Source organism: Rhinatrema bivittatum, chromosome 6 (genome assembly GCF_901001135.1).
Source record: "Rhinatrema bivittatum chromosome 6, aRhiBiv1.1, whole genome shotgun sequence".
Taxonomy (NCBI): Eukaryota; Metazoa; Chordata; class Amphibia; order Gymnophiona; family Rhinatrematidae; genus Rhinatrema; species Rhinatrema bivittatum.
The window spans coordinates 270,790,077-270,817,487 of NC_042620.1; the positions used below are offsets into that span (position 1 = coordinate 270,790,077).

The window sequence follows — 27,411 nt, forward strand, 5'->3', positions numbered from 1 at the left end:
CAGGTTCACTTGTTTCTATTGCACACTATGATTTTATAATCAGAAATAAGAGCCCCCTAATGATCCCGATGCTTAGTCCATGTTTCCAGGGGCCACCTCTCTCCTAGCACATATACTTTTCTAGTAACAGATTACTTATAATAAAAAAAAAAGTCTACAATTATGGAGGGTAAACTAGCTCACAGCAGCTAAGCTGCACCAAGACCAAAAGTATGGTCTTCAAACTTAATTGGATTTTATGAGAGGAGCAAAGATATAGAAGAAAAAGGCCAGATTAAATTAGAAGTTGAAGTTTAAATTAAAAAAAAAAAAAGCCTAGAAGTTAGCTTTCTGTTATAGGGGCTATTGCCTGCCCCCACTAACCAATACAAGAGAAGATATCCAATGCCTGACCTACAATGACATTATTTAGTATACTTTATTTTGGTTTTTTCTTGAAGAGAGTTCAGTTTAACATCTCAGCTGGTAAAGAGGAGATCAGAGATGTCAGTTTCTATAAAAGCTACTACTATGGTATAATCTTTCATCACTGCTCAACCAAACACACTGTACCACTTAGCTAATTTACTTTTTTTTTTTTTTTTTTAAATACTTAGAGTGCTTCACTGGCAAATAGAAATTACAAGAAAAAGCAAAGAAAATGTATTTTACACTGCAGCACAAATCATGCATAATTTTAAAATTTATACAGAAATTCATAGATCTAAATATATCCAAAGAGGCTGAGTTAGTGTTCAGAGTTTCCAAGTCCTCTGCCAGCGCTTCAAGCCCAGCCTGATATAAATAACTCCATAGCAGATGCCAGATATTCCTCTGCACCTCTCCCCATCATAACGGCTGCTGCAGGATAAAAATGGAGAAGTGAGACTGAAGTAGGTTGCTGCAGAGATAGAATGCAGGCAGTGAGAGAAAATTCAGTTCAAGGCAGCTGGATGCCGAGATCAAGCATCACTTATTGTAAGCTCCACCTATATTGGCAAACAATGCCAAGCGATAACTATAAATGTGCATTCTCTTTTATAAATAAATGTACCAAAAGCAGCAGCTGCACAAAGCTGCAAGGGGGTGAGAGGAAGGAGACCTGAAGATGGGTCCATAGATAAGAATAAGCCCATGGCCAATTGGCTCCACAATTGTATAAAGGCTATATCCTTACACATTGTCCCTTAGGCGAGACAATTCCCTGGCTTAGGCTGTGCAAACTCCCATCTGTCCATGAAGTAACTGGAGGCAGAGAACACTGGCTTTGTCTCTTCTATGCATATGTGTGATGTCAACCCCCCCCCCCCCAAAAAAAAAACCAAAAAAAAAAACACAAACCTGCCTCCAACTGCTGGCTGAGGGGACAAAACCCATATGTTCTGGATTGGTGGAGCAGAAGAAGAGGAATATATACGACTGCTATACTAATGCAATTCACTATGCAGCCTCAGTTTTATGGTCTAGTCTAGGTACCTTCAGGATATGAATAAATGGAACTCGCATATGAAGTGGAGAGCCTATGCTAACATAATATGTGCAATAGCACTGACCCACCATTTAGATCTATACTCAGGATGCTCTTATGCCATTGACCTATGTGGTTTTAGGAAAGAGGCAGCCCTCTCTCATTGACCTAGTTTTCTGCTATCTTCAGTCACAAGAGCACTATGCCACATCCTTAAAAGGGAAGTTCTCACATAACTAGTTATCTATTAGAAATACCCTGGGTAGCCACTAAAAAAAGGTATTCCTTTCCGATTGTGGCAGCTACTTATGTTACTATTCTGTTTTGAATGCAGTCCTCCACAGCACTAAAAGTGGAGTGTTCTTTCAGGCGAAAGAAAAATATTTCCTTCATGGGACCAGCTTCAGCAGCCAGGAATCCTTCAGAAAAAAAAAAAAATCAATATTTTCTAGGCTTCATATGCTATATCATTTCCCCGGATACAGTCACTTATCTATTCCCATGATTTTAACTTTTAATGCTTCATTCACTAAACTACCATAATTACCATCTAATACTCTCACTCTGCCGAGACCTAGATGCCTCATCACATTTGGGATATGCTGGAATCACAAAACATCAAGGGGTTTGGAAGTTTTCATAAACTAAACTAAAGTGGTCACTCTGCTGCCCTCATTTCATAGGTTAACTTAAAAAACAAACAAACAAAAAACCCATGACAAGCAAAACATCCAAAAATAATCCACACACTTGAAGCATCTAACATTAAATGTAAAGATTCTGATGCTCTGGATTTTGAGATACTTGCTCAATTACCATGCTCCTAACAAGCCTGTATAATCAAAAATGTCAGCATTGTGCAATTTATCACTGTCCCCAAAACAAACTAGAAGGATACAAAAGGATTCCATTACTAGGAAATCCTGAAATATACTGCCAACATTAGCAGAGATCATCGTGGAGCCAACTACAAGGGATGGCAATAAAGAAATAAAAAGGAAGCTCGTGGCAGTATAGATTTCCTCAGTCATGGGGATTAAAAGAAGGGAGAACCTGCAATCATTACCAAAACACTACCATCCATCTCCATGGGGAGGTGGAAGGGCAGGGAGAGCAAAACAGAAGTCTTCCTCCTAGGAGGCCATGCCAAGCAGAAATCCTCCAGCAAATCCAGTAGACAGGACAGCATTCTTCATCACAAACCTCTTCACCTGGACAAAAAGCAAAAACAAAGGGTTTGGTACCTTTGTGCCACTTGTATGCCATTAATGGTTTCTGTGGAAGTTTCATACTTGCACGTAAATCACAGCTCAATTTAGCAACTTCAGTCTCTCCACCCACTGCCAAGATCAGTTGTGATTAAACAACATTACTTTTCTCGTGAAACACGTTCACAAACTAACTCAAAACACAATTCACTCAAATATCTGCTTTAGCTTCTCAAGCAACTCAACTTAAAATAATGGAACAAAGTTAGGTGATCAGGAAAACAAAGATCTTTACATGTAGCTATCGTTGCTCAGACAGCAACAGATGCTTACATTTTGCTAGAGACCCTCTCCTGACTTTCACTTACTTCATCAATCCTGGTTCTCACTTCAGAGTCTGATTTGCTGGTACAGGCATGCATTTGCAGTTGGTCCTTAGCTATGTCCACATCCTTTTTAACTTGCTTCCAGTCCACTTTGATATAACCTGTGTGATTTGCGATCTGCACACCATAAAAACAAGAGACAGTTGTAGATATAAAAATATTCAATACTCTCCACCTACACCAAAGCTGCATCCTGCAAGAACTCCTGCACCAGTTCACTAGTTGGTTAGAGATGCTGCTTCCTTTATAAGTCATCTCCAGTTTTATTTTAAAAGGGAAAAGCAATTTATTGCATGAAGTCTCTACTTCTTGCCGACAATGATATTTGTTACAATATTGGAGAAATTACTTACCTGATAATTTTGTTTTCCTTAGTGTAGACAGATGAACTCAGGACCAATGGGTATAGTGTACTCATGCTAGCAGTTGGAGACTGATCAGATTTCAATCTGACGTCAGCACCTAGTACATATACCCCTGCAGGAAGTGCAGCTCTCCAGTATTCTCCTCGAAAAGCATTGTGGATATATGTGTGACTGACTAATTTGATTAAACTTGAATAACTTCATAATTTGGTTAAACTTTATAACTTGATCTGGTTGAATTGGCTATAGCTGGAGACCGCCAGTGCCCTCAACCGGAAAGCATTGATACCCGGTAGGGTGGATGTCCTAAGTGAAGGAAAGCATGGCTTACCCTTGTATCATTTGAAATTCCATGAGTAACGGTAGCCAAGCGTGGGATGCTGAGTCCATCTGTCTACACTAAGGAAAACGAAATTATCAGGTAAATAATTTCTCCATTTTCTAGTGTGTAGCAGATGGACTCAGGACCAATGGGATGTATAAAAGCTACTCCCGAACCTGGTGGGAGGCTGCCCGTGATCCACTTAGTAATTCCCTTGCAAATGCAGTGTCCGCCCGAGCCTGAACACCCAGGCAGTAGAACCTGGAGAAAGTGTGGATGGAGGACCATGTCACTGCCCTGCAAATCTCGGCAGGTGACAACATTCTGGTTTCTGCCCAGGACACTGCCGGGGCTCTAGTAGAATGGGCCTGGACTTGTAGAGGAGGCGGCTTGCCTGCTTCTATGTAGGCTGACTTGATGGCTTCCTTGATCCAGCGGGCTATGGTTGCCCGTGAAGCCGCTTCCCCTTGTCTCTTCCCACTGTGAAGGACGAATAGGTGGTCCGTTTTTCGTACGGGTTCTGACATTTCCAGGTATCTGGATAGGAGTCTGCCGATGTTGAGGTGGCGTAGACTTAGAGCTTCTTCCGAATTCTTAAACTCATCCGGCGATGGTAGCGAGATGGTTTGGTTAAGATGGAAGTGTGACACCACTTTGGGAAGGAACAAAGGGACTGTGCATAGCTGGATGGTTCCCGGGGTGAGCCTAAGGAACGGCTCACGACAGGACAGTGCTTGTAGTTCTGAAATGTGGCGGGCTGAACAGACTGCCAGCAGGAATGCTGTCTTCAAAGTCAATAGTCTGAGAGACAGTCCGCGGAGGGGCCTGAAGGAGGCTCCTGCTAGAAAATCCAGGACCAGGTTGAGATTCCAAAGAGGTACCGGCCACTTTAGGGGTGGGCGGATGTGTTTGACTCCTTTCAGGAAGCGTGAAATGTCCGGGTGAGAGGCTATGCTGTCGCTCTCGCTCCCGTAACATGACAATGCGGCCACCTGTACCTTGATGGAGTTGAGGGACAATCCCTTCTGTAGCTCGTTCTGTAGGAATTCCAAGATCGTGGGAACTTTGACTAGCGTGATATGATGTTGTGGTCTTCGCACCAGGCTTCGAATAATCTCCAAATCTTTATGTACGTTAAAGATGTGGAGAACTTGCGTGCTCGGAGTAGGGTGTTGATTACAGCCCCTGAGTATCCGCTCTCTCTCAGGCAAGCCCTCTCAATGGCCAGGCCTTAAGAGAGAATCAAGCTGGATCCTCGTGGAGGATCGGCTCTTGTTGAAGCAAGTCTCTGTGTGGAGGCAGCAGCAGGGGGGTCCCTGCCAGTAGTCTTCTCATGTCTGCGTACCACGGTCTTCTTGGCCAGTCCGGGGCCACCAGACGTACTAGTCCCCTGTGTAGCTGTATCTTGTGAATGATTGCGCCCAATAGGGACCACAGCGGGAAGGCGTATATTAGAGTCTCCTGTGGCCAGGTCTGTACCAGGGCATCGATCCCCCTGGGACTGAGGTTCCCGCCTGTGGCTGAAGTACCTGGGTACTTGGGCGTTGGACCGATTTGCCAGAAGGTCCATGTCCGGTGTTCTCCACCGGTTCACTAGCATTTGGAACGCTGAGGTCGACAGCTTCCATTCTCCTGGGTCTAGACTTTCTCTGCTGAGGTAGTCCGCCATGATGTTGTCTTTCCCAGTGATGTAGACGGCCGAGATCTCCTGGAGATTTACTTCCGCCCATGACATTAAGAGGTCTATTTCCAGAGGCACCTGTTGGCTTCTAGTTCCCCCCTGACGATTGATGTAGGCCACTGTTGTGGCGTTGTCAGACATTACTCTGACCGCTTTGTCTCAGAGACTGTGAACAAACCGTAGGCAGGCTAGTCTGACCGCCCGCACTTCCATCCCGACTCTTCTGTGTTCCACTGCCCTTGCGCGGTTAGCTCCTCGCAGTGTGCTCCCCATCCTCTTAGGCTGGCGTCTATGGTGAGCAGGGTCCAGGTTGGTGAAGATAGTCTTGTTCCCTGGCTAAGGTGGCTGACCTGCAGCCACCATCGTAGCTGGGTCCGAACTCTGCCCAGGAGCGGTAGACGTACGGTGTAGTTCTGAGACAGTGGATTCCATCGCGATAGAAGTGAGTGCTGTAGGAGGAGAGAATTGAACTGAAAGTTTGTTATTTCCTGCTGTGCTGTGAAGCCATTCCGGGGGTGAGAGAGATTTCTTCAGCCCCGACGGGGAGCTGCAGCCTGTGACATGGTGAGAGGGGCGGAACCCGGAAGGGGAAGTATAAAAACAGCCTTTCAGCGGCACGAAGCCAAAGCCACACGAGCCTAAGGGGCGCATGGCGAATGGCTTAGCCTGGATTTTCTGGAAGGAATCAATTTCTCTCTAGTTTGGATTCCAATCTCTTCTCAGGTAGGCAATATTTCACTCTGTCAACTCTCTCCTCCTTAAGAGAATCCGCTAATTGAAGAATAAAGGTACAACAATCAGACTGAGTCTGGTACGAGCCAGTGCTCCATTATTTGTTTTCCTATAGAAGTATGCCTCATACTAACAGAAAGGCTAAATTACGGCCTCTCTCTAATATTGCCAATGTTGAGACTGGACAACGAACTGTCTCTGACTGGTTAGGATTACCTCAAGTAACCCCTGTAGGATTGACTGCTGAGGGGGAGGTTTCAGAGCAAAATCTTAGTCTTGGAGACAACTTTAAGTCCAGGGGCACCGGAGACTCCATCACCACCAGGCAATGGAAGAGTTTTACCTTCAAGTTTGTCAGGAATCTCTCCAGAGGACATTGGAAGTCAAGAGAGTATACCAGATGGGATGAAAGGAATATCAAATACTGAATTAGATCCCCAGGTGGTTCTACAACCCCAAATTAGTGAAATTGGAGATCTTCAAGTAAAAGCTAGAGAGACTAGTACACCAAAGCCCAAGACATCAGATTTAATTAAATCTGTGACTTTAAAACCAAGTAATATAATGCTGGAATCATTGTGGTATTATATGGAAAAGCTGGGTGGTTTAATTGTCAACTTAACTGATGAAGTGAAACAGGTTAACATTTCATTAAAGGAGAATATAGGGAACATAAGAACATAAGAAAATGCCATACTGGGTCAGACCAAGGGTCCATCAAGCCCAGCATCCTGTTTCCAACAGTGGCCAAGACAAGAGGATCAACAAAAAAAGATCAATGAGTTAGATAATCGTTTAGTAAATATAGAAAAAGTTCAAGGTTATCAGATAAAGAGTGAAATGGAAATCCAGAAAAGGATGGAAAATGTAGAGAATTCAATTAGAGCTCTCAATTTGAGAGTAACTAATTTTCCTATAATAAAACATATTGGTCCTGTTGAATTATTTAAATCCTATTTAACACAGATTTTAAAAATTCCAGACCAGTCTTACCCAGTGATAATTAGGGCTTTTTATGTTGGGATGAGGAAAAAAGGACGAGAAAATGGTGATCAAAGACCAAATAAATATCTGGAAAAAAGGGGAAAAAATAGTTGATCAAGAACAAGATATTCAAGAGTCTTTAGATATTTCAGATTTGTTAAACAAATCACAGGAGGAAACAGAAGTTAGAAATAGAGGCATGCTCTTAATACAGTTTGCCTTTATAACAGACAAAGAATATTATGAAATTTTTTTTCCGTAATAGAATTAAAACATTCTATGGGCAAAGAATATGGATCTTTCCCGACTTAATAAGAAATACACAATTACGTAGGAAAAAATTTCTAGCTTTAAAAAAGGGGGGCTTTTTTCTGTTAAAATACCCATGCAGATGTATAGTTAAATTGGAAGGGAAGGCTTATTCCTTTATAGAGCCTGAGTGTAAGGGAAATTGCAGAATCAGCTGCAGCACTGACATTCGGCCTGGAGAAAAGATGACCTGACCATCCATCCTTGAGTCTGGATTGTTTAGACTGGGACTGCTGGCAAGGATAGTGAGTAATCCTGTCCTGCATGCACACTTGTTTACATTAGGCTATAAAAGACAAACAGCTATGGCTGACAAACAGAGAGTTCCTTTGCTGACATTCAAAGTGATGCTTTGTCCTTTGTAGACGTACAAAGTGAGTAAAGACCCCTTTTTCGCCTGTGATGCGCTCTCTCCTTGCCAGGCTGATGATGAAAAGGGTGTTGTGAGTATTGACCAGAATATTGTGCACGGATACAGATGAATATGCTTAGCAATAATGCTTAGAACTGTATACTTTAGTACTTAGAGCTGTATATTTTAGTGCTTAGAACTGTATACCTTTAATACTTAGAATTATTAAGATTGTATATCAACATACATATTATTTTACTTTTACCTTATTCTCGCCTACCTGATTCCTTACATTTGGCGACGAGGGTGGGATGGCTTTATTTAAAAAGAAAGCAAAGCAGCCATCCGAACCTGTTACTCCTGTGGATGTTAAAATCCCAGGATGGGAAAAAACTCCCTATTCTGTGCTGGCACAGGAATGGGCAATGAATATGGGATTGGCAGAAGCATGGGATGTAGGTAGCGAGCCCGTAAATATTGTAGACAAATTACAAGAGGTCCCAGTAAAAAAAGGGAAGGAACTAGAGGCGGTAGGAAGACGTGGCTGGCTTTTATTGACAGGATACAGAAAGTGTCACGAAGAAAAGCACAGCTTGCAATTGAAATTAGCTGCACTAGAAAAAGAAATGGATGGTCTGCTAAAAGACAACATTATGTTGCGATGCCACTTAGAAACAGTTTCCCAGAAAGCAGACCATTATCAGTCAGTGGCAGAGCGAGCGGCTGTGCGGGTGGCACAGCATAAATATCGAAAGCGTAGGGGACAAGTGAATAAAATGAAAAATGAATGGAATCCTGAAACATGGGACGGGGATATTTGGGATTCCACAGATACAGACAGTGCAGAGGAGGCAGAAGTAGAATCCCCGTCAAAAATAAATACTGTCGAACAAGCATGCCCTATTGTTCGGCGTAAGATAAAACAAACTACAAATGGGCAAGCAGTAGAACAGGAGACTTTAGCTCCCACACCTCCCTATGCTCTCCCTCCCTTCCCCCCTCCATCCTACACCACTGAATTTACACAGAAAGTTAGTGACCAGCCTTTAAAGGCAGCTGGAACTTCAGAGCACCAACTCCCAACCCCCACTATATCAACCTACAGGGAACTCCGCTTGGGTTGATATCACGGAGAGATTTCATTGTACTCCCGTTATAGAATTAGATTCCCCAGCCTGTGAACAGATTAATGAAACATTTGGAGCCTGTGGCTATCAGCATAATGACCCAGCCTCTTTAAAACCTTTAGACAAGTGTTTAAGAACAATTGAGGGACAGAATGAAAAGTGTGGTGAGACAACAGCAGATAGGGTAGATGCCCCAGTGGCACACAATACCAGGTTTAGGAAAAGGGGAGTGCCTGGCAACACTCCGTCACATTTTATTGCCCCTATCATTCCTTTCTTTGCAGTAGTAGAACACTTTTTTGCTCTGCCGCTCTTACACAAATGTGTCATGATTATGTATCCCATTCTGTGTGTATTTAACTTTAGCATTATGTAACAACAGAAGGTGTCGTTTGTTAGGAATCACAAGGACACTAAACTAGAATTAAAAGCAGCAACTAAGAAAAAGCACTTTTTAGAGCAGCAGTATGTGGGAAGAATCCATGGCATTCTAATGCCTTAGCAGACAAATTCTTTTGGTGATATAGAAAATAAGATTTCTAAGTATATCCATGCCACAATGCTCAAAAATGAGCACAGCCTTCATATGACTATTGTTAAATTTTACAAATGCTTGGTCACAACGCTTTAAGATATTGACAAGAAAACTGTAAATTGGCTAAAAACTGGAAAAAAAAATTATTTTTTTTCTCTTTTCCTTGCCCATTTGGCAAAAGATATACAACGCTATGAGCAGTGTAAGACTGATTTAAGTGAGACTTAGAAATCCTTTGGGAACACCATAAAACCAAATCCTCCTCTGATTATAAGACTGAAAAATAAGGTAATATACACACCACTGCGAACAGAGGAGCAAATGATCCAGGAGAGGGGGGAGTGAAAATCCACCACTGCATGCATCTGTGACAGGATGTTAAAGGGAAGGCCTATATTTAGTTAGAAGTTTTGTGGCATTTGTTATTGACATACAGAAAAATAAACTGTCACAAACCCCTGGATTTTACTTTCAGTATTTACCTTCCCTTCCCGGCAGGCCCCTATGTGGCCTCAGCTGATAACCTAATGAAAAGCTTGTAATATTTTAATTGTGCAGCTATAGATTTAGCTAAAAGATTTTACAGAAGCAGGGAGAGACTAAACTTTTTTTTTTCTTTCTCCCATCTATCCCACATGACTAAACTTGAAGGAATGTAAACAATTCTGGTTTCCGTGATTAAGCAATTAGAATCTTTTAGTTAGAAGATCAAAGTAGTGATTTTTAACCTTAACGGTGCTGCTCAGTTACTTATAGCTAGCCGTTTAATACTTTGTAATGTGATTTAAAATATTAGAATTAACCTCTCTTTGTATGTGAGATTTTTCTTTTACAGACTTACAAGAATAAAAGCTGCTGTACAGGAAGCTGAGGGTTTTTCCTTTCTCCTAGATTTTGGTTTTTTTTTCTGAACAGATCTGTTTTAAAAATTCTGATTTTTGCTTAATTTTGGATCCAAAGATTTTTTGTTTTTACTTTTAAAAGGCCTACTTTTTGAAAAGTGCACTGAATACACAATAGCTTCTGACGTCATTTAAGTGAAGCAGTCACTGCTAAAGTTTTATGGACAAAATGTTTTAAATAATGTTCTAGAGTATATTATGCTAAAAGGTGATTCTCTCCTTCCTTTTTTTTTTCTTTCCCCTGTTAACTTGCAAGTAGAGTTTTACCCAAGAAAATGGAATGTATTTGTCTTCCCTACTACGAAAACATAATTTTGAGTCAGCGCAGCTGCAGTTTGTGTAGGAGAACTGTCTCCAGCTCAAGGCCTAGTATACAGGTTTTGGTTTTTTTTCTTTTCTTCAGCAATGAGGGCAGAGATATCATTGTAGCTCAGAATTTCTGCTAACTGAATTTATGCTCCAAGGTTAAAAACTAAAATTAGTATTATTCCACAGTGGCTCCTAAAGCAAAGAAGGAAGCTGTCCCTGCTAAGACCGAGGCCAAGTCAGAGTACGTTGTAGTAGCACCTCCTTCAGGTTTAACAGAAATACTAAATAATTTGATGCCAGATTTTATTTTCCAGGTCGACAGTCTTCCTGCCATGAAAAAGTGAGACTGATATCTTTATTTTTTCCAGATTTTTATCTTCTTTTCCACTTTTAAACAGAATTCTGATTTTTGTTTTACCCTGGCCAATTCAAACATTTTCCAGGTTTTTTTTTCTGGTCTAACTTTACTTTTTGATTTAATTTTTGAGCTCACAATATGTGTTAATTGTTGTTTTGTCTTTTGTGCAATGAATAGATGTGTGACAGTTTGAATGAAAGGATGTCTAAGCATCTGGGTTGCTTTTGTCTGAATATTGTGTTACTTTATAGGAAAGTGGGGAAACAAAGAAGGGATTAGATATTATGTAGCTGTTTCTTTGACTTATGATAAAATTATATTGGATATCCATATGAATAGTGTATATAGGGATTATTGCATACCAGAAGTTATTGATGTTTATTGTAGAGTTTCTTATTTACTTAATTTTGGTTTTTTATTCATCTTATATCAGGTATTACTCCATACACACAAACATCTGAATTAGTGCTGGGAGTGCAGCGGCTGTACTTCGAGGACAGCTTCCAGAGTGCTGTGCTGCAAGACATATTCACATCATTTGTCATTGACCTCATAACTTGAAGTCTTCCCACCCTTTGCCACAGAAGATACCTTGAATCTTTCATTTTATGGACTGAAGTGCTCAGAATTTCCTTGTTCCATGGGGGTGGCCTTACTTAGACAATGTTTTTAAGTAATATGTATATCTCTTTGAAATGTAATAACTGATAATTATGACGACATATGATTGTGATACACTCAGTAAAACCTAGTCACACTGTTACTTGCAATTGTTACTATTTTGATTCTCACGTTAATGATACTGAATTGATGCAGTTTTATTGCTCTGTAGTTGCTCTTCTCTGTGTTAATGGTTCAGACAGTAGTTTTTTTTTTAGAAAGACCTAGACTAGATTTTTGAAACACGAATTTTTTTTTTTTTTTTGGCATCTCCAGGGGGTGGGGGAGTATGTACTACACCTGAGTTTAACTGTTCCAGATACCTAAAAGAGAAGGAGATTAGCAGGCTGCATGCTGCCAGTGGGAGATGCTGTTGAGCAAGGACCTAAGACCATACTTCATCGAGGGGTGGAGAGGCACCCAAATACCTGCACATATGGACGCAGGCTATACTGAGCGCAGTAGGCCTGATGCTGGATCATCAATGAAAGGTGGCCTATATATATATCCTGATGAGCTGGGTGTCCCCCAGAAGTCAGAGAGGCCAACCACATACAACAAGAAGAATGGAGATCGCAATGGATGACAGAAGATACTGAGACCAATCACTGTGGACACTCCTGGCAGGCCACAGGCACGCCTTGCTACTGTTTTAAATTGGGCAGATCTCTGTGTCAGTTAAACTCCAGGGCCATGCAGTTTAGATGGGGCTTAGGTATTGATAAGGATATTCTGACCCATTACTCAGAGGGAGCTTTTTCTTGCAAATCTGATAGTATCCTTGTTTTTTTTTTCTATATTTGCTAGTCCTAAAAGGACCAGTGTTTAATACATGTTTATACATATTGTTTTGACCTATGTAAATATAGATTAGCACACTGCCTCTCATTAATTAAGTCTATAGATATTGTGTCACTTAAAACTCTATTTGTAGCTGAACATCTTCATTCTTTGAGTCACAAAATCATTGACGACCGGTTGCTCCGCTATGTTAAATTGGCTCCTACACCCTATCATACTTGTCATGTGTATTTGTATCCTGTGTTGACCCATTGTGTTCACCAATTAAGTTGACTACACCCTCCTACTATTGCCTCTTCCACTACTGTGGATTGCAGGACATGATTATTCAGGGGTGGAGTGTAAGGGAAATTGCAGAATCAGCTGCAGCACTGACATTCGGCCTGGAGAAAAGATGACCTGACCATCCATCCTTGAGTCTGGATTGTTTAGACTGGGACTGCTGGCAAGGATAGTGAGTAATCCTGTCCTGCACGCACACTTGTTTACATTAGGCTATAAAAGACAAACAGCTATGGCTGACAAACTGAGAGAGTTCCTTTGCTGACATGCAAAGTGATGCTTTGTCCTTTGTAGACGTACAAAGTGAGTAAAGACCCCTTTTTCGCCTGTGATGCGCTCTCTCCTTGCCAGGCTGATGATGAAAAGGGTGTTGTGAGTATTGACCAGAATATTGTGCACAGATACAGATGAATATGCTTAGCAATAATGCTTAGAACTGTATACTTTAGTACTTAGAGCTGTATATTTTAGTGCTTAGAACTGTATATGTTTAGAATTGTATATTTTAGTTCTTAGAACTGTATACCTTTAATACTTAGAATTATTAAGATTGTATATCAATAAACATTATTTTACTTTTACCTTATTCTCGCCTACCTGATTCCTTACACTGAGCAATTGAAAGGTCTTCTGGGGAATTAGGTAAGCGGTATAAAAAGTAAATAGGGGTATTATTGTACCTTCTTTATTGTTTAATTACCTATATAGAAATTATTGCTCAATTTTTCCATCTTTTACTGATAAAGTTGGAGTCTCTTAAAATTTCCTTTATTTAGTTAGGATAATCAGTATATTTGATTCTCTTTATTGAATTGTCATTATGATGGTCATTCTGTAATACTGATACCGCAATTACCAAAAAACAAGTAAATGCTTGTAATTTATATTGTGAAAAATGCATAAAGAAAAAATTTTTAAAAAATTAAAAAAAAAAAAAAAAAGTAGTGAGCGCTGTAGGGGGTCTCATGTGAGCTCGCGCCCATGACACTACTTCCAGTGTGGATGCCATCAGACCGAGGACTTGCAGGTAAATCCCATGCTGTGGTGCGAGATTCGCTCAGCAGGATTTGTAACCGGTGCCTCAGTTTTGATCTCCTTGTGGAAGTCAGGTTGACCTTGTTGTCTTTGGTGTCAAATCGGACTCCTAGGTATTCTAGAGACTGGGAGGGCCGCAGACAACTCTTGTTTGTGTTGACCACCCATCCGAGGCTGTCCAGTAGGAGTTTTGACTGTTGGTTGCTTGGTGACTTTCCTCTGAGGACTTCGCCCTGATCAGCCAATCGTCTAGGTAAGGGTGTACAAGGATTCCTTCCTTCCTCAGTGTTGCCGCCACCATCACTATGATCTTGGTGAACATCCGGGGTGCTGTGGCTAACCCGAAGGGTAGTGCCCGGAACTGGTAATGATGGTCCAGGATTTTGAAGCGTAGGAAAAGCTGATGTTCCTGATGGATCGGGATGTGTAGGTAGGCTTCTGAGAGATCCAGGGATGTGAGAAACTCTCCCGGTTGTATTGCCCTTATTACAGAGCGTAAGGTTTCCATGCGGAAGTGGGGAATCCTCAGGTGGCGGTTGACCGACTTGAAGCCTAGGATGTGCCTGAACATCCCCTCTTTCTTTGGAACGATAAAATAAATGGAATGCCGCACAGTATTTATTTCTTGTGGAGGTACTGGGGTTATGGCCTCGAGGGCCAGTAGTCTGGTCAGTGTAGCTTCCACTTCCACCCTCTTGGAGGGGTCGTGGCAGGGGGATTCCACGAACTTGTCTGGAGGGGTTCGTAGGAAATCCAGGTAGTACTCCTCTCGAATGATGGTTAAGACCCACTTGTCCGAAGTTATTTCGACCCATCTGTGGTAGAACAGGGCTAGTCTGCCCCCTATGGCTTCTTCCCTTGGACGGGTCAGCTGAATCTCATTGTGGGATGCGGCTGGGGCCTGGACTCGAGCTGGTTCCCCTTTTGTTGTGCTTGTTCCGAAAGGGCTGGTTCCTGCCTGGAGGGCGGGGCGCTTGATAATTATTTCTGTATGGATTGAAGCACTGTGAACCTCTGCCCCTGGAGGATTGGGGGAAGGGTTGCTGGTTTCTCTTGCTTTTGTCCTCCGGTAGCCGCGGTAGTGGGGACTCGCCCCATTTGTCAGCCAGTTTCTCTAGTACACTGCCGAACAGGAGGAATCCCTTGAAGGGCATCCTTGTGAGTCTTGATTTGGAAGACGCGTCAGCCGACCAGCTTCGGAGCCAGAGTTGTCTCCTGGCTGCCACAGCTGATGACACTCCTCTAGCTGCAGTGCGTACTAGATCGGAAGCAGCATCCATGAGGAATAATACTGCTGGTTCCATGGCTTCCCCAGGGGTGTTGCTTCTGGTCTGTGATAGGCAGGCACGTGTCACAACAGTGCGGCAGGCCGCTATTTGTAAGGACATAGCGGTGATGTCAAAGGACTATATAAGGATGGATTCCAGACGTCTGTCTTGCGCATCTGAGTGCTGCACCTCCCTCCACTGGGATAGTGGTGTGCTTCGAGACCGCACAGACCATAGCATCGGCTTTTGGGCATGTCAGAAGGTCTTTGGCCGCTGGGTCCAGAGGGTAATGGCTGCCAGAGCCCGTCCCCCTTTGAATGTGGACTCTGGAGCAATCCATTCCAGGTCAATTAGCTGTTGAACGGCTTGTAACAGGGGGAAATGGCGGGAGGTCTGACGGAGTCCCTCTAGCAGAGGATTCGTCTTAGGTTCCCCCGAGGCACTTGTGCCCGGGATTGCAAGTTCCTTCAGGCTGCTGGTGACCAGGTCTGGAAGCTAGTCCTTGGTGATGAAGCATCTCAAGGTCCTGTGAGGCTCTGTTCCCGGAGGGAGTTCCCCCTCCTCCAGGGGCTCTGATTCCTCCTCCGAGATGTCCATGTCCCCGTAAGTGGGGCTTCACTACCCTGGGCCTAGCGGGGCCCGGAGCGTGGTGGTCCTCTGGTGAAGGCTGTAGCCGTGTTATCGGAGGCTCCGTCTGCATGTGAACGAAGGTGTGTAGGCCTTTGAAAAATTCCACCCAGGAGATGGATGCTGGGTCCAAGCTAAGAGGTGCTGTGTCCCTGGGGGTGGTCCCGCTGGGATTTGCTAGGTCTGGGGTACTTATTGAGGAACTAGCACTCAGGCCCGGATGGGGATGGCCCTGGGTTTGATCCCCCAGGGCCTCCTCGCACTGGATACACTGGGCGTCGGCCTCTGCGTGTTGTGTGGCTCTGTTGTGGCATGCTGCACAGAGGCCCTGAACCTTGAGCTCTTTTTCTGGTGGTGCCATCGACATAGACGCGTGAATCTCTTGTGCGTCGAATATGTGTGTGTGGACAGATGTGCGTGCAAGTCACAGTTATGCGCCTGGCCTAGTAAGCACGAGTTGCGCGCGCAGCACTTGAGCACGTAATGTTGTGCACACAAGTAATGTTGTGCGCACGACTCGCCCTACGCGCACGGATCGAGACGGCGGTCAGGGCAGCGAACAGGGCCAAAATGGCGACGGTGACCATGCGGGCAATATGGCGACCAGCTCAGAGAGTCCCCACGTGGAGAGCCCTTGGCTCTAACCGGGGATCGAGCTCTGCTAGGGCGGATCAACCCGGTGGCACTGGTCCCGGCCGGTGACCTGTGAGACTCCTTGAGCTTCGGAGACCGGAGTCTTTAAACAAGATTTCTACCTTACCTTGTCTTCGGTGCTTCCCGATTTCGTTCCAGGTTGTCTCCGGCTGCGGGGGAGAGGGTAAATCCTTCACAGCCGCGCTCGTGGTTGCACCCGCTGCCTCTCAGCCGCGCCCGAGATCGGCCGCCAGACCGAGGTTCACCTCCCAAGGGACCACGGAAATCACCTCGGGAATTCTCAACTGGGGGAGGGACCCGAGGGTGTCACCACAGGAAAGCGGGGCTCGTCGTTGAGGTAAGTTTTCTTATTTTGGGTTTTCTCCGTTAAATTTCGCTCTAACGCTGTGCTAGGGCTGACGTCAGATTGAAATCTGATCAGTTTCCAACTGCTATCAGGTCCTGAGTCCATCTGCTACACGCTAGGAAATTATCAGTTTTTGCTATAAACATTTTCTAGGATGGCAACTGGTTTATATTAGGTGGATTACGAAAAAACCCAAATATTAATCATGGTCATGTAAATATAATATATACCAATTAAACAAACATTAAAATCTCTGAATTATATCTAGCATCAGCATAAGTTAACAGTTTGTTAGTGTCCTAAAACTGAATTTACAGTTATGCTCATAAGTTTACATACCCCTGACAATTTGTTAGATGTTTTCTTAAAATGCTAACAAGTCAGACAAAATGTCTTATTTTTAATGCATTTCAAATTAAAACGAATTTTATGCATCACAGAATAGCACAAATCATTAAACAAACCACAGTAATAAAGGAAATAATAAAATGGCCCTGTTCAAAAGTTTACATATCCTTGAATGTTTGGGCTGATACCATACTAAAGTTGACGCACAGGTTGAGATGGCTATGAAGGACAGGTATCCACACCTGTGCCTTATTTGACTATTTATACACAAATGACAAAGGAAAATTAGTTTCTTACCTGATAATTTTCATTCCTGTAGTACCACGGAGCAGTCCAGACACCTGGGTTTTGCCTCCCCTCCAGCAGATGGAGACAAGAGAAGTTTTTCAAAACAAACCCTGGCATATATACCAAGGTGCCACTCACAGTCCCTCAATCTTACGTAATGTCAAAGCAGAATGGAATAAAACCCAATTCAACATCTAACTTAAGGTTCATTGAAAACCCCAACTGAGAACAGAACCAATAGAACAGGCGAGAAGGCATGGTAAATAACCATACACAAAAAACAAACTTTATACGAGCAGACTCTCCGTTACTTAAGTGCACACAGCTATAGGGCGGGGCTCTGGACTGATCCATGGTACTACAGGAATGAAAATTATCAGGTAAACTAATTTTCCTTTCCCTGTACATACCCGGATCAGTCCAGACACCTGGGATGAACCAGAGCCAACTCACAGAGGGTGGGAGCCGGAGAGGCCCGCACGGAGCACCCCTTCTCCAAATCCCCCACCTACAAAGCTCTCACATCCAATCTGTAATGCCTTGCAAAAGTTTGCAAAGATTTCCAAGTAGCCGCCCCGCAAATTTCCTGGGGCGAAACCTGGTGACATTCCGCCCAAGAAGCGGCCTGTGAACGCGTAGAATGAGCGTGAAGTCCTACCGGTACTCTCTTACCACACAGTAAATACGCGGAACCGATAGCCTCCTTCAACTAACATGCTATGGTAGCCTTGGAGGCCACCCCGCCTTAACATGGACCATTCCACAAAACAAAGAGATGGTCCGATACCCGAAAAGGATTCGTAACCTCCAGATACCGAAGCAGAGCCCTGCGGACATCCAGCTTCCGTAAATCCTTGGCTATCGGATCTGATCGATCCACATCGGAGAAGGAAGTTCGATCGATTGATTCAAGTGAAGAGACGACACCACCTTTGGGAGAAAGGAGGGGACGTTCATAAGGACACCCCTGAATCTGAAATCCTCAAGAAGGGTTCCCGGCTTGACAACCCCTGCAATTCTGACACCTGCCGTGCCAAAGAAATTGACACAAAAAATACCACTTTTAGTGTAAGATCCTTTAGCGAACGCTTTATAGGCTCAAAAGGTAGCACACACAAGGATGAAAGCACCAAATTGAGGTTCCAGGAAGGACACAGACGGCGAAGCGGAGGGTGCAAGTGCTTAGCCCCCCGTAGGAAACTTGCCACATCCAGGTGTAAGGCCAACACAACCCCCTGGACCTTGCCTCGGAGACAACAGAGTTCTGCAACCTGTACACGGAGGGAACTACATGAAAGACCTTTAGAAAGACCGGCTTGCAAGAAAGCCAGGATGTCAGAGACCTCGCGATCCGAACACCAAGATTCAAAAACTTTCCAGACCCTAACATAAGCCAGGGAGGTAGATGGTTTTCTCAACCGCAGTAGTGTGGCGACCACCGCGTCAGAGTAACCTTTGCTTTTCAAGTATTGCCTTTCAAAGGCCAAGCTGCGAGGCAAAAGTGATCCGCCTCTTCCAAACAGATGGGCCCTTGATGAAGAAGAGCCATGGACTCCCGAAACCGCAGGGGAGCCGTGGTGGACAGATTGAGCAGATCCACAAACCAGGGACGCCGCGGCCATTCCGGAGCTATCAGAATCATCTCTGCCGGATGGAGCTCTATTCTTCTGAGCACCTTGCCGATCAGTGGTCAAGGAGGAAACACGTACAGTAAGATGTTTGTCGGCCAGGGAAGTACCAGGGCATAGACCCCACTCTGCCCCCTTCTCTCTGCGCCGACTGTAGAACCGCGGAGTCTTGATATTCTGAAACGTGGCCATCAGATCCATGCACGGCCTGCCCCACCGGTCGCAGATGAGCTGAAAAGCTTCAGCGGTCAACTCCAATTCTCCGGGATCAAGATGGTGGCGACTGAGGAAGTCCGCCTGCAAGTTGTCCACCCCGGCAATGTGAGAAGTTGCAATGCTGCAATGCTGACGAGATGTAGTTCCGCCCAGTCCATTAAGAAATGAGCCTCTGTTGCCACTGGACGACTCCTGGTTCCTCTTTGGCGATTGATATAGGCCACTGTGGTTGCATTTTCTGACAATACCCGAACCGACCTCCCCCGAAGGAGTGGGAGGAAGGCCTCCAAGGCCAGAGCTTTGGGCCCTGGTTTCCAAACGGTTGATTGACCACTGAGATTGTTCTCAGGACCACTACCCCTGCACTGACTTCCCCAGACAAACCGCTCCCCAGCCAGAGAGACTGGCATCCGTGGTGACGACCATCCAGTCGGGCATTACTAGGGGAACTCCCCGCTCCAGATGTTCGGAGACAAGTCACCAGTCAAGACTGTCTCATGGAGTCCGTAAGTGGCAGCGGGAGATGGAACTGTTCCGACACCGGGTTCCAGCGGGACAGCAATGCCGATTGTAACTGACGCATATGAGCGAAAGCCCAGGGTACCAATTCCAGGGTAGATGTCATGGACCCCAATACTCTCAAGTAATCCTTCACCTTGGGCATCGGCATGGACATCAGGTCCCTCACCTGACCCTGAAGCTTGACTATCTGCTCCGTGGTGAGGAATACTCTCCCCTGTGCCGTGTCGAACAGAGCTCCCAGGAACTTCAGAGACTGTGAGGGGACTAGATGACTCTTGGCAAGGTTGACTACCCAACCAAGGGAGCACCCTGCGAATGGCAGTGTGACACAGAGCCTCGGACTTCGCTCGAATCAGCAAATTGTCTAGGTAAGGGTGCACCAGCAAGCCTTCCCTCCTGAGTTGCGCTGCCACCACCACCATCACCTTGGTGAACGTCTTTGGAGCGGTGGCGAGACCAAAAGGCAGAGCCTGAAACTGAAAATGTTTTCCCAGGATGCAGAACCTGAGAAATCTTTGATGAGACGACCGAATGCCGATGTGAAGATACGCCTCCGTGAGATCCAGAGACGCCAGGAATTCACCTTGTCGTACCGAGGCAACGACGGATCGAAGAGTCTCCATCCGGAAATGCGGTATCCGAAGACATTGGTTGACTCTTGAGATCTAAGATGGGGCGGAACGTTCCTTCCTTCTTCGGGACAATGAAGTAAATGGAGAAGTGTCCCCTGCGTAGATCTGCAGATGGAACCGGCATAATAACTCCCAGGGCCAGCAGGCGCTGGAGTGTTCCTTGTACTGCCTCTCACTTTTCTCGGTACCCGCAGGGAGAGATCAGGAACTTGTCCCGAGGACACCGTATAAAATCTAAAGCGTAACCTTGACTTATCACAGTGAGGACCGACTTTAATTTGGTCCATTCCTCGAAGAAGAGCGACAGTCTGGCTCCCATGTTTAGAACATGGTGGATGATGGATACAGAGGGATGGACCGGTAGTATCTCATTGCGAGGTCTTAGTTCCCGCTGCCGACGGGGAATTGCCTGGCTTGCCAAAACGCCTGCCTCGAAAGGACTGATTCCAAGACTATTGCTTAGTGGATCTGGGACGAAAGGAGGAGCCTGAGGACCGCGCTGGTCGAGGTCTTCAATTACCGCGGAATCGAGACAGAGCTGTAAACGATCCCCTGGACCGGGGCCTATCCTCCATTAGTTTATGAACCTTGTTCTCACCCAGAGATTGGATCATATCCTCCAACTCCTTAAGAATATAAGAACATGCCATACTGGGTCAGACAAAGGGTCCATCATGCCCAGCATCCTGTTTCCAACAGTGGCCAATCCAGGCCATATGAACCTGGCAGGTACCCAAAAATTACATAAGAACATAAGAAAATGCCATACTGGGTCAGACCAAGGGTCCATCAAGCCCAGCATCCTGTTTCCAACAGTGGCCAATCCAGGCCAAAAGAACCTGGCAAGTACCCAAAAACTAAGTCTATTCCATGTTACCATTGCTAATGGCAGTGGCTATTCTCTAAGTGAACTTAATAGAAGGGAGAGGAAGGATTACCTTTTTGTCTGTAAACATCTTGCCCGCAAGCCTGCCTTCCGGGGGCGATTTCCAAGCCTCGACGGTCGCAGAGAGAGAGCGGACTGTAGTGGGCGGAGCCCTGGGTCGGAAGAAGGAAGCAGCCTATAAGAACGAACTGTGAGCAGCGCGCAGCAGAGCCGGCGCGCTGCTGAAGCGGCATGCACTTCAGACTTTGCCGGACTTTACTACTGCTACTGCTCCAGGTACTTAATTTTGAAAATAATTTTGAATCTCTCCCTTCTGCTGAACTCTAGGAACAGAGTGGTAAATTTAGAGACCTAGTGAAAGCCTGTGAGTGAGAGTAGTCAACATGCCAGCTAAAAGAAAGGGGAAAGTGAGGGTTTTTCCCTCTCTATCCTCTTCATTAGCATCACCCCTCCAACAGGCAATCACAAATTTTATGGTCTCACCTATCCCGCAAATCCAGAGTGCCAAAGAACCTGATGAGCTGGGAAGTGTGGGAGGACTCCCTAACTCTGCAGAGGAGGCTTCTTAAGTCCAAATATTGGACTTCCCCCAGTTCAGAGACAATCAGGACAAGGCAATGGATCAGCCCTAATTGAGATCAGTTCCCAAGAGGACATGGTAGGAGAGATACAAAGTCCTGCCATAAGCCCAGTGGAACTAAAGACTGACATTGATGCAGTTATTACATCTACCAGCAGAAAAGTGGATTTGCCTGTCCGACCTGAACTGATAACATTGGACTCAATCTGGGAAATGATGGCAGTGATGTCTGTAAATATTAAGGAGTTAGAGGGGAAAATGGATACATATAATTTGAGGTATTTGCAAGAATCTGCTCAGATTCAAGATCATTTTAAAAGATCTGATGAAAAAATTAAGAATTTAGAAAATAAAGATATAAAAAAATCAGGAATTTAATATTGCAGTTGTTAAGACAGAGAACAAATTGCTAATAGATTAGAAACACTTGAGAACAACTCAAAGCGTTTTAACATTAGGATTTTAAATTTTCCTAGAGTGACAGGAGAAACTCCTGTGTTCACTCTTACAAAATTTTTTCAAGAGGCGCTAGGCGTTGCACCTAGTGAATTACCTATAGTTAACAACTGCTATTTTCTTCCAAAGACTATAAGGACGAGGAATTTATCTGAAGAGATGTTTCAGGGAGACCTAACGAGGTTTCTGGAAGATTCAAATGTGAAAATTATCGATTGGGGAACTCTGTTAGTGACCTTTTTTTCTGTTAATGATTTGAACAAGATAATGAAAAAGTATTTTAACAGGTTTCCCATTTTATATCTGGAGAAACCAGTTAAAATTTTTCCAGACTTGGCAGCGACGACACAGCAAAGACGGAAGGTGTTTCTATCCTTCCGTCAGGAGGTGTTGTCACTGGGTTTTACCTTTAAGTTACGATTTCCCTATAAGTGTCTCGTAAGTAAACAGGAAGAGTCATATTTTTTTTACCCCGGATCAACTCAAGTTATTTCTTGAGCAAAAGAAAGAACAACATCCTCCAACATCTTCCCCGATAGACCAATAGGGTAAATAGAAAATGGGATAGGTTTTTTGCCACTTATGTGCTTGATAAAGTTTTTTCTTTTCTTGTATTCTCCCATTATTATTCCAGCTAGAGATTCATCTGTCTCTCCATTTGCATTGATATTGAAATAGGTTGAAGCTTAATTTAGGTTTGATATGTTATTTTTTCTTTTTGTAACTATATCATTGATCTCCAGCTTGTGTATTTCGTTGAATACAATGTATGATAATTGTATTTGAAAATGATAAATTAAAAATTTAAAAAAAAAAAAAGCAGGTAATGGACTTCTCCTCCAAGAACTTATCCAAACCTTTTTTAAACACAGCTATACTAACTACACTAACCACATCCTCTGGCAACAAATTCCAGAGTTTAATTGTGCGTTGAGTAAAAAAGAACTTTCTCCGATTAGTTTTAAATGTGCCCAATGCTAACTTCATGGAGTGCCCCCTAGTCTTTCTACTATCCGAAAGAGTAAATAACCGATTCACATCTACCCGTTCTAGACCTCTCATGATTTTAAACATTTCTATCATATCCCCCCTCAGCCGTCTCTTCTCCAAGCTGAAAAGTCCTAACCTCTTTAGTCTTTCCTCATAGGGAGTTGTTCCATCCCCCTTATTTTGGTAGCCCTTCTCCGTACCTTCTCCATCACAATTATATATTTTTTGAGATGCAGCAACCAGAATCGTACACAATATTCAAGGTGCGGTCTCACCATGGAGCGATACAGAGGCATTATGACATTTTCCGTTTTATTCACCATTCCCTTTCTAATAATTCCCAACATTCTGTTTGCTTTTTTGACTGCCGCAGCACACTGAACTGACGATTTTAATGTGTTATCCACTATGACACCTAGATCTCTTTCTTGCGTTGTAGCACCTAATATAGAACCCAACATTGTATAATTATAGCATGGGTTATTTTTCCCTATATGCATCACCTTGCACTTATCCACATTAAATTTCATCTGCCATTTGGATGCCCAATTTTCCAATCTCACAAGGTCTTCCTGCAATTTATCACAATCTGCCTGTGATTTAACTACACTGAACAATTTTGTGTCATCTGCAAATTTGATTATCTCACTCGTCTTATTTCTTTCCAGATCATTTATAAATATATTGAAAAGTAAGGGTCCCAATACAGATCCCTGAGGCACTCCACTGCCCACTCCCTTCCACTGAGAAAATTGTCTATTTAATCCTACTCTGTTTCCTGTCTTTTCGCCAGTTTGCAATCCACGAAAGGACATCGCCACCTATCCCATGACTTTTTACTTTTCCTAGAAGCCTCTCATGAGGAACTTTGTCAAACGCCTTCTGAAAATCCAAGTATACTATATCTCCCGGTTCACCTTTATCCACATGTTTATTAACTCCTTCAAAAAAGTGAAGCAGATTTGTGAGGCAAGAATTGCCCTGGGTAAAGCCATGCTAACTTTGTTCCATTAAACCATGTCTTTCTATATGTTCTGTGATTTTGATGTTTAAAACACTTTTCACTATTTTTCCTGGCACTGAGGTCAGGCTAACCGGTCTGTAGTTTCCCTGATCACCCCTGGAGCCCTTTTTAAATATTGGTGTTACATTTGCTATCCTCCAGTCTTCAGGTACAATGGATGATTTTAATGATAGGTTACAAATTTTTACTAATAGGTCTGAAATTTCATTTTTTAGATCCTTCAGAACTCTGGGGTGTATACCATCCGGTCCAGATGCTTTACTACTTTTCAGTTTGTCAATCAGGCCTACCACATCTTCTAGGTTCACCGTGATTTGATTCAGTCCATCTGAATCATTACCCATGAAAACCTTCTCCATTACAGGTACCTCCCAAACATCCTCTTCAGTAAACACCGAAGCAAAGAAATCATTTAATCTTTCCGCGATGGCCTTATCTTCTCTAAGTGCCCCTTTAACCCCTCGATCATCTAACGGTCCAACTGACTCCCTCACAGGCTTTCTGCTTCGGATATATTTTTAAAAAGTTTTTACTGTGAGTTTTTGCCTCTACAGCCAACTTCTTTTCAAATTCTCTCTTAGCCTGTCTTATCAATGTCTTACATTTAACTTGCCAACGTTTATGCTTTATCTTATTTTCTTCTGTTGGATCCTTCTTCCAATTTTTGAATGAAGATCTTTTGGCTAAAATAGCTTCTTTCACCTCCCCTTTTAACCATGCCGGTAATCGTTTTGCCTTCTTTCCACCTTTCTTAATGTGTGGAATACATTTGGACTGTGCTTCTAGAATGGTATTTAACAATGACCACGCCTCTTGGACATTTTTTACTTTTGTAGCTGCTCCTTTCAGTTTTTTTCTAACAATTTTTCTCATTTTATCAAAGTTTCCCTTTTGAAAGTTTAGCACGAGAGCCTTGGATTTGCACACTGTTCCTCTTCCAGTCATTAAATCAAATTTGATCATATTATGATCACTATTGCCAAGCGGCCCCTACCACCGTTACCTCTCTCACCAAGTCCTGTGCTCCACTGAGAATTAGATCTAAAATTGCTCCCTCTCTTGTCTGTTCCTGAACCGATTGATCCATAAACCAGGAGTCAAGAAAAGGAGATTCATTAGGCACAGGTAGGACCCACAGTCACCCATTCTTGACAGATGGGCAGCCAACAGGTACACCCCCCCACTCAAACAGGTCATTAAGAAGTTCTTTAAAATCCAGGAATACAGTGGGCTCAGGTAGAATTAGACCTGTGATGAGGAGACACACAATGTACCAAATGCAAAAAGAACAACAAGCCATCTCTATATTAAAAACTGAAGAAGTTCTTGAGAAAAACATTGAAGTGTTACCAGAAATGAGAGAAAAAACACAATGCATGCAGTATTTCAAGATCCATAACCAAAAGAAAAATCTAATTCAGATGAATAACTCTGTCAACAGTGGCACAACTACAAAAAGAGAGAGTGAAGGGAATAGCAAATCTCAACTAATATCTTATAAGGAGTCCAGGAAAAGCAATAACCTTAAAGAGAGTACCTGGAAGGCTATGACCACAAATGCTCATAGTTTGGGAAATAAAATCCCAGATCTGCAGGCCCTAATGGCTGAGGCAGAATTGGACATTGTTGCTATCACAGAGACATGGTTCACAGAATCTCATGATTGGGATACAACAATACCAGGCTATAACTTGTTAAGGAAGGACAGAGAGGATAGAAAAGGGGGAGGTGTGGCTCTTTATGTCAAAACAACATCCAAGCATCTGAGCTACAAGGAAGTTGGGGTAAGGAAGAAGCTCTATGGCTCGACCTAAAAAAAGATGACAGAGCATCCATTTATATTGGAGTGGTTTACAGGCCTCCAAACCAAAAGGAAGAGCTGGACAGAGACCTGGTTGAAGACATCCATAAGATAGGTAAGAAGGGAGAAGTGGTGATCGTGGGTGACTTTAATATGCCAGATGTAGACTGGAAAATCCCATCTGCAGAAACTAAAAATAGCAGAGCGATAGTGGATGCCATGCAAGTATCTTTGTTCAAACAAATGGTGTTGGAACCCACCAGAGAAGGAGCTATACTCGACTTAGTGCTCACTAATGCAGATAATGTCTCAGATGTCCAGGTGGGCGCCCACCTCAGCAGCAGTGATCAAACGGTATGGTTTAATATCACTAAAAGAATAGGGAAAAGAACCACAAAGACCCGAGTTTTACAGTTCAAAAACACAGACTTTGAGGAAATGGGGAAGTACCTGGAGGAAGAACTTAAAGGATGGGAGAACGAGAGAGATGTGGATCAGCAGTGGACCAATCTAAAAGGAGCAATCACCAAGGCAACTGTTCTATATGTTAGAAATGTAAAGAAAAGCAAAAGAAAAATGAAACCTATCTGGTTCTCAAAGGAGGTGGCTGACAAAATTAAAGCTAAAAGAACAGCATTCAAGACATATAAAAGATCCCAAAGGGAGGAACACAAAGAAGAATATTTGTATCAACTGAGGGAGACAAAGAAATTAATCAAGTTGGCAAAAATTCAAGCGGAAGAGAGGATTGCCAAGGAGATAAAAAATGGTGACAAAACATTTTTCAGATACATCAGCGAAAAGAGAAAGGTCCAAAGTGGTATAGTGAAATTGAAAGGTGGTAATGATCAATGTGTGGAGGGAGACGAAGAAATGGCAGAAATATTAAACGAATACTTCAGCTCTGTGTTCACTAAAGACGACCCTGAAGAAGGACCATCTCTACACAACAAGAAACTGGAGGGAAGTGGAATAGATGAAAATCCTTTTACAGTAGAAAATGTGTGGGAAGAGCTAAAGAACCTGAAAGTGGACAAAGCCATGGGGCCTGATGGGATTCATCCAAGGATATTGAGGGAGCTCAGAGATGTTCTGGCAGCTCCGCTGTGTGACCTGTTCAATAGATCCCTAGAAACGGGAGTGGTGCCGAGTGATTGGAGAAGAGCGGTGGTGGTCCCGCTTCACAAGAGTGGGACCAGGGAGGAGGCTGGCAACTACAGACCGGTCAGCCTCACTTCGGTGGTGGGAAAAGTAATGGAGTCACTGCTGAAAGAGAGAATAGTGAACTATCTACAGTCCGGAGAATTGATGGACCAGAGGCAACATGGATTCACCAGGGGAAGATCCTGT

General features: G+C 43.6%; 1 protein-coding gene across 3 annotated transcripts in view; it reads right to left on the reverse strand.

Annotated features, from left to right (window-relative positions):
• Positions 1-458: 458 nt before the first annotated feature.
• The window catches only part of FUNDC2 (FUN14 domain containing 2), a 50,913-nt gene continuing 23,960 nt past the window's right edge, over positions 459-27,411 (reverse strand). For 2 of the 3 annotated variants that reach the window (XM_029607197.1, XM_029607196.1), the window contains exons 4-5: positions 3,024-3,158; positions 459-2,658 (exon numbers count right to left, since the gene is read on the reverse strand). In XM_029607197.1, coding sequence (XP_029463057.1) covers positions 2,581-2,658; positions 3,024-3,158 — 213 coding nt within the window. In that variant the 3' untranslated portion in view covers positions 459-2,580. The remainder of the gene's footprint in view (positions 2,659-3,023; positions 3,159-27,411) is intronic. The other variant, XR_003857524.1, reaches the window with a different exon arrangement.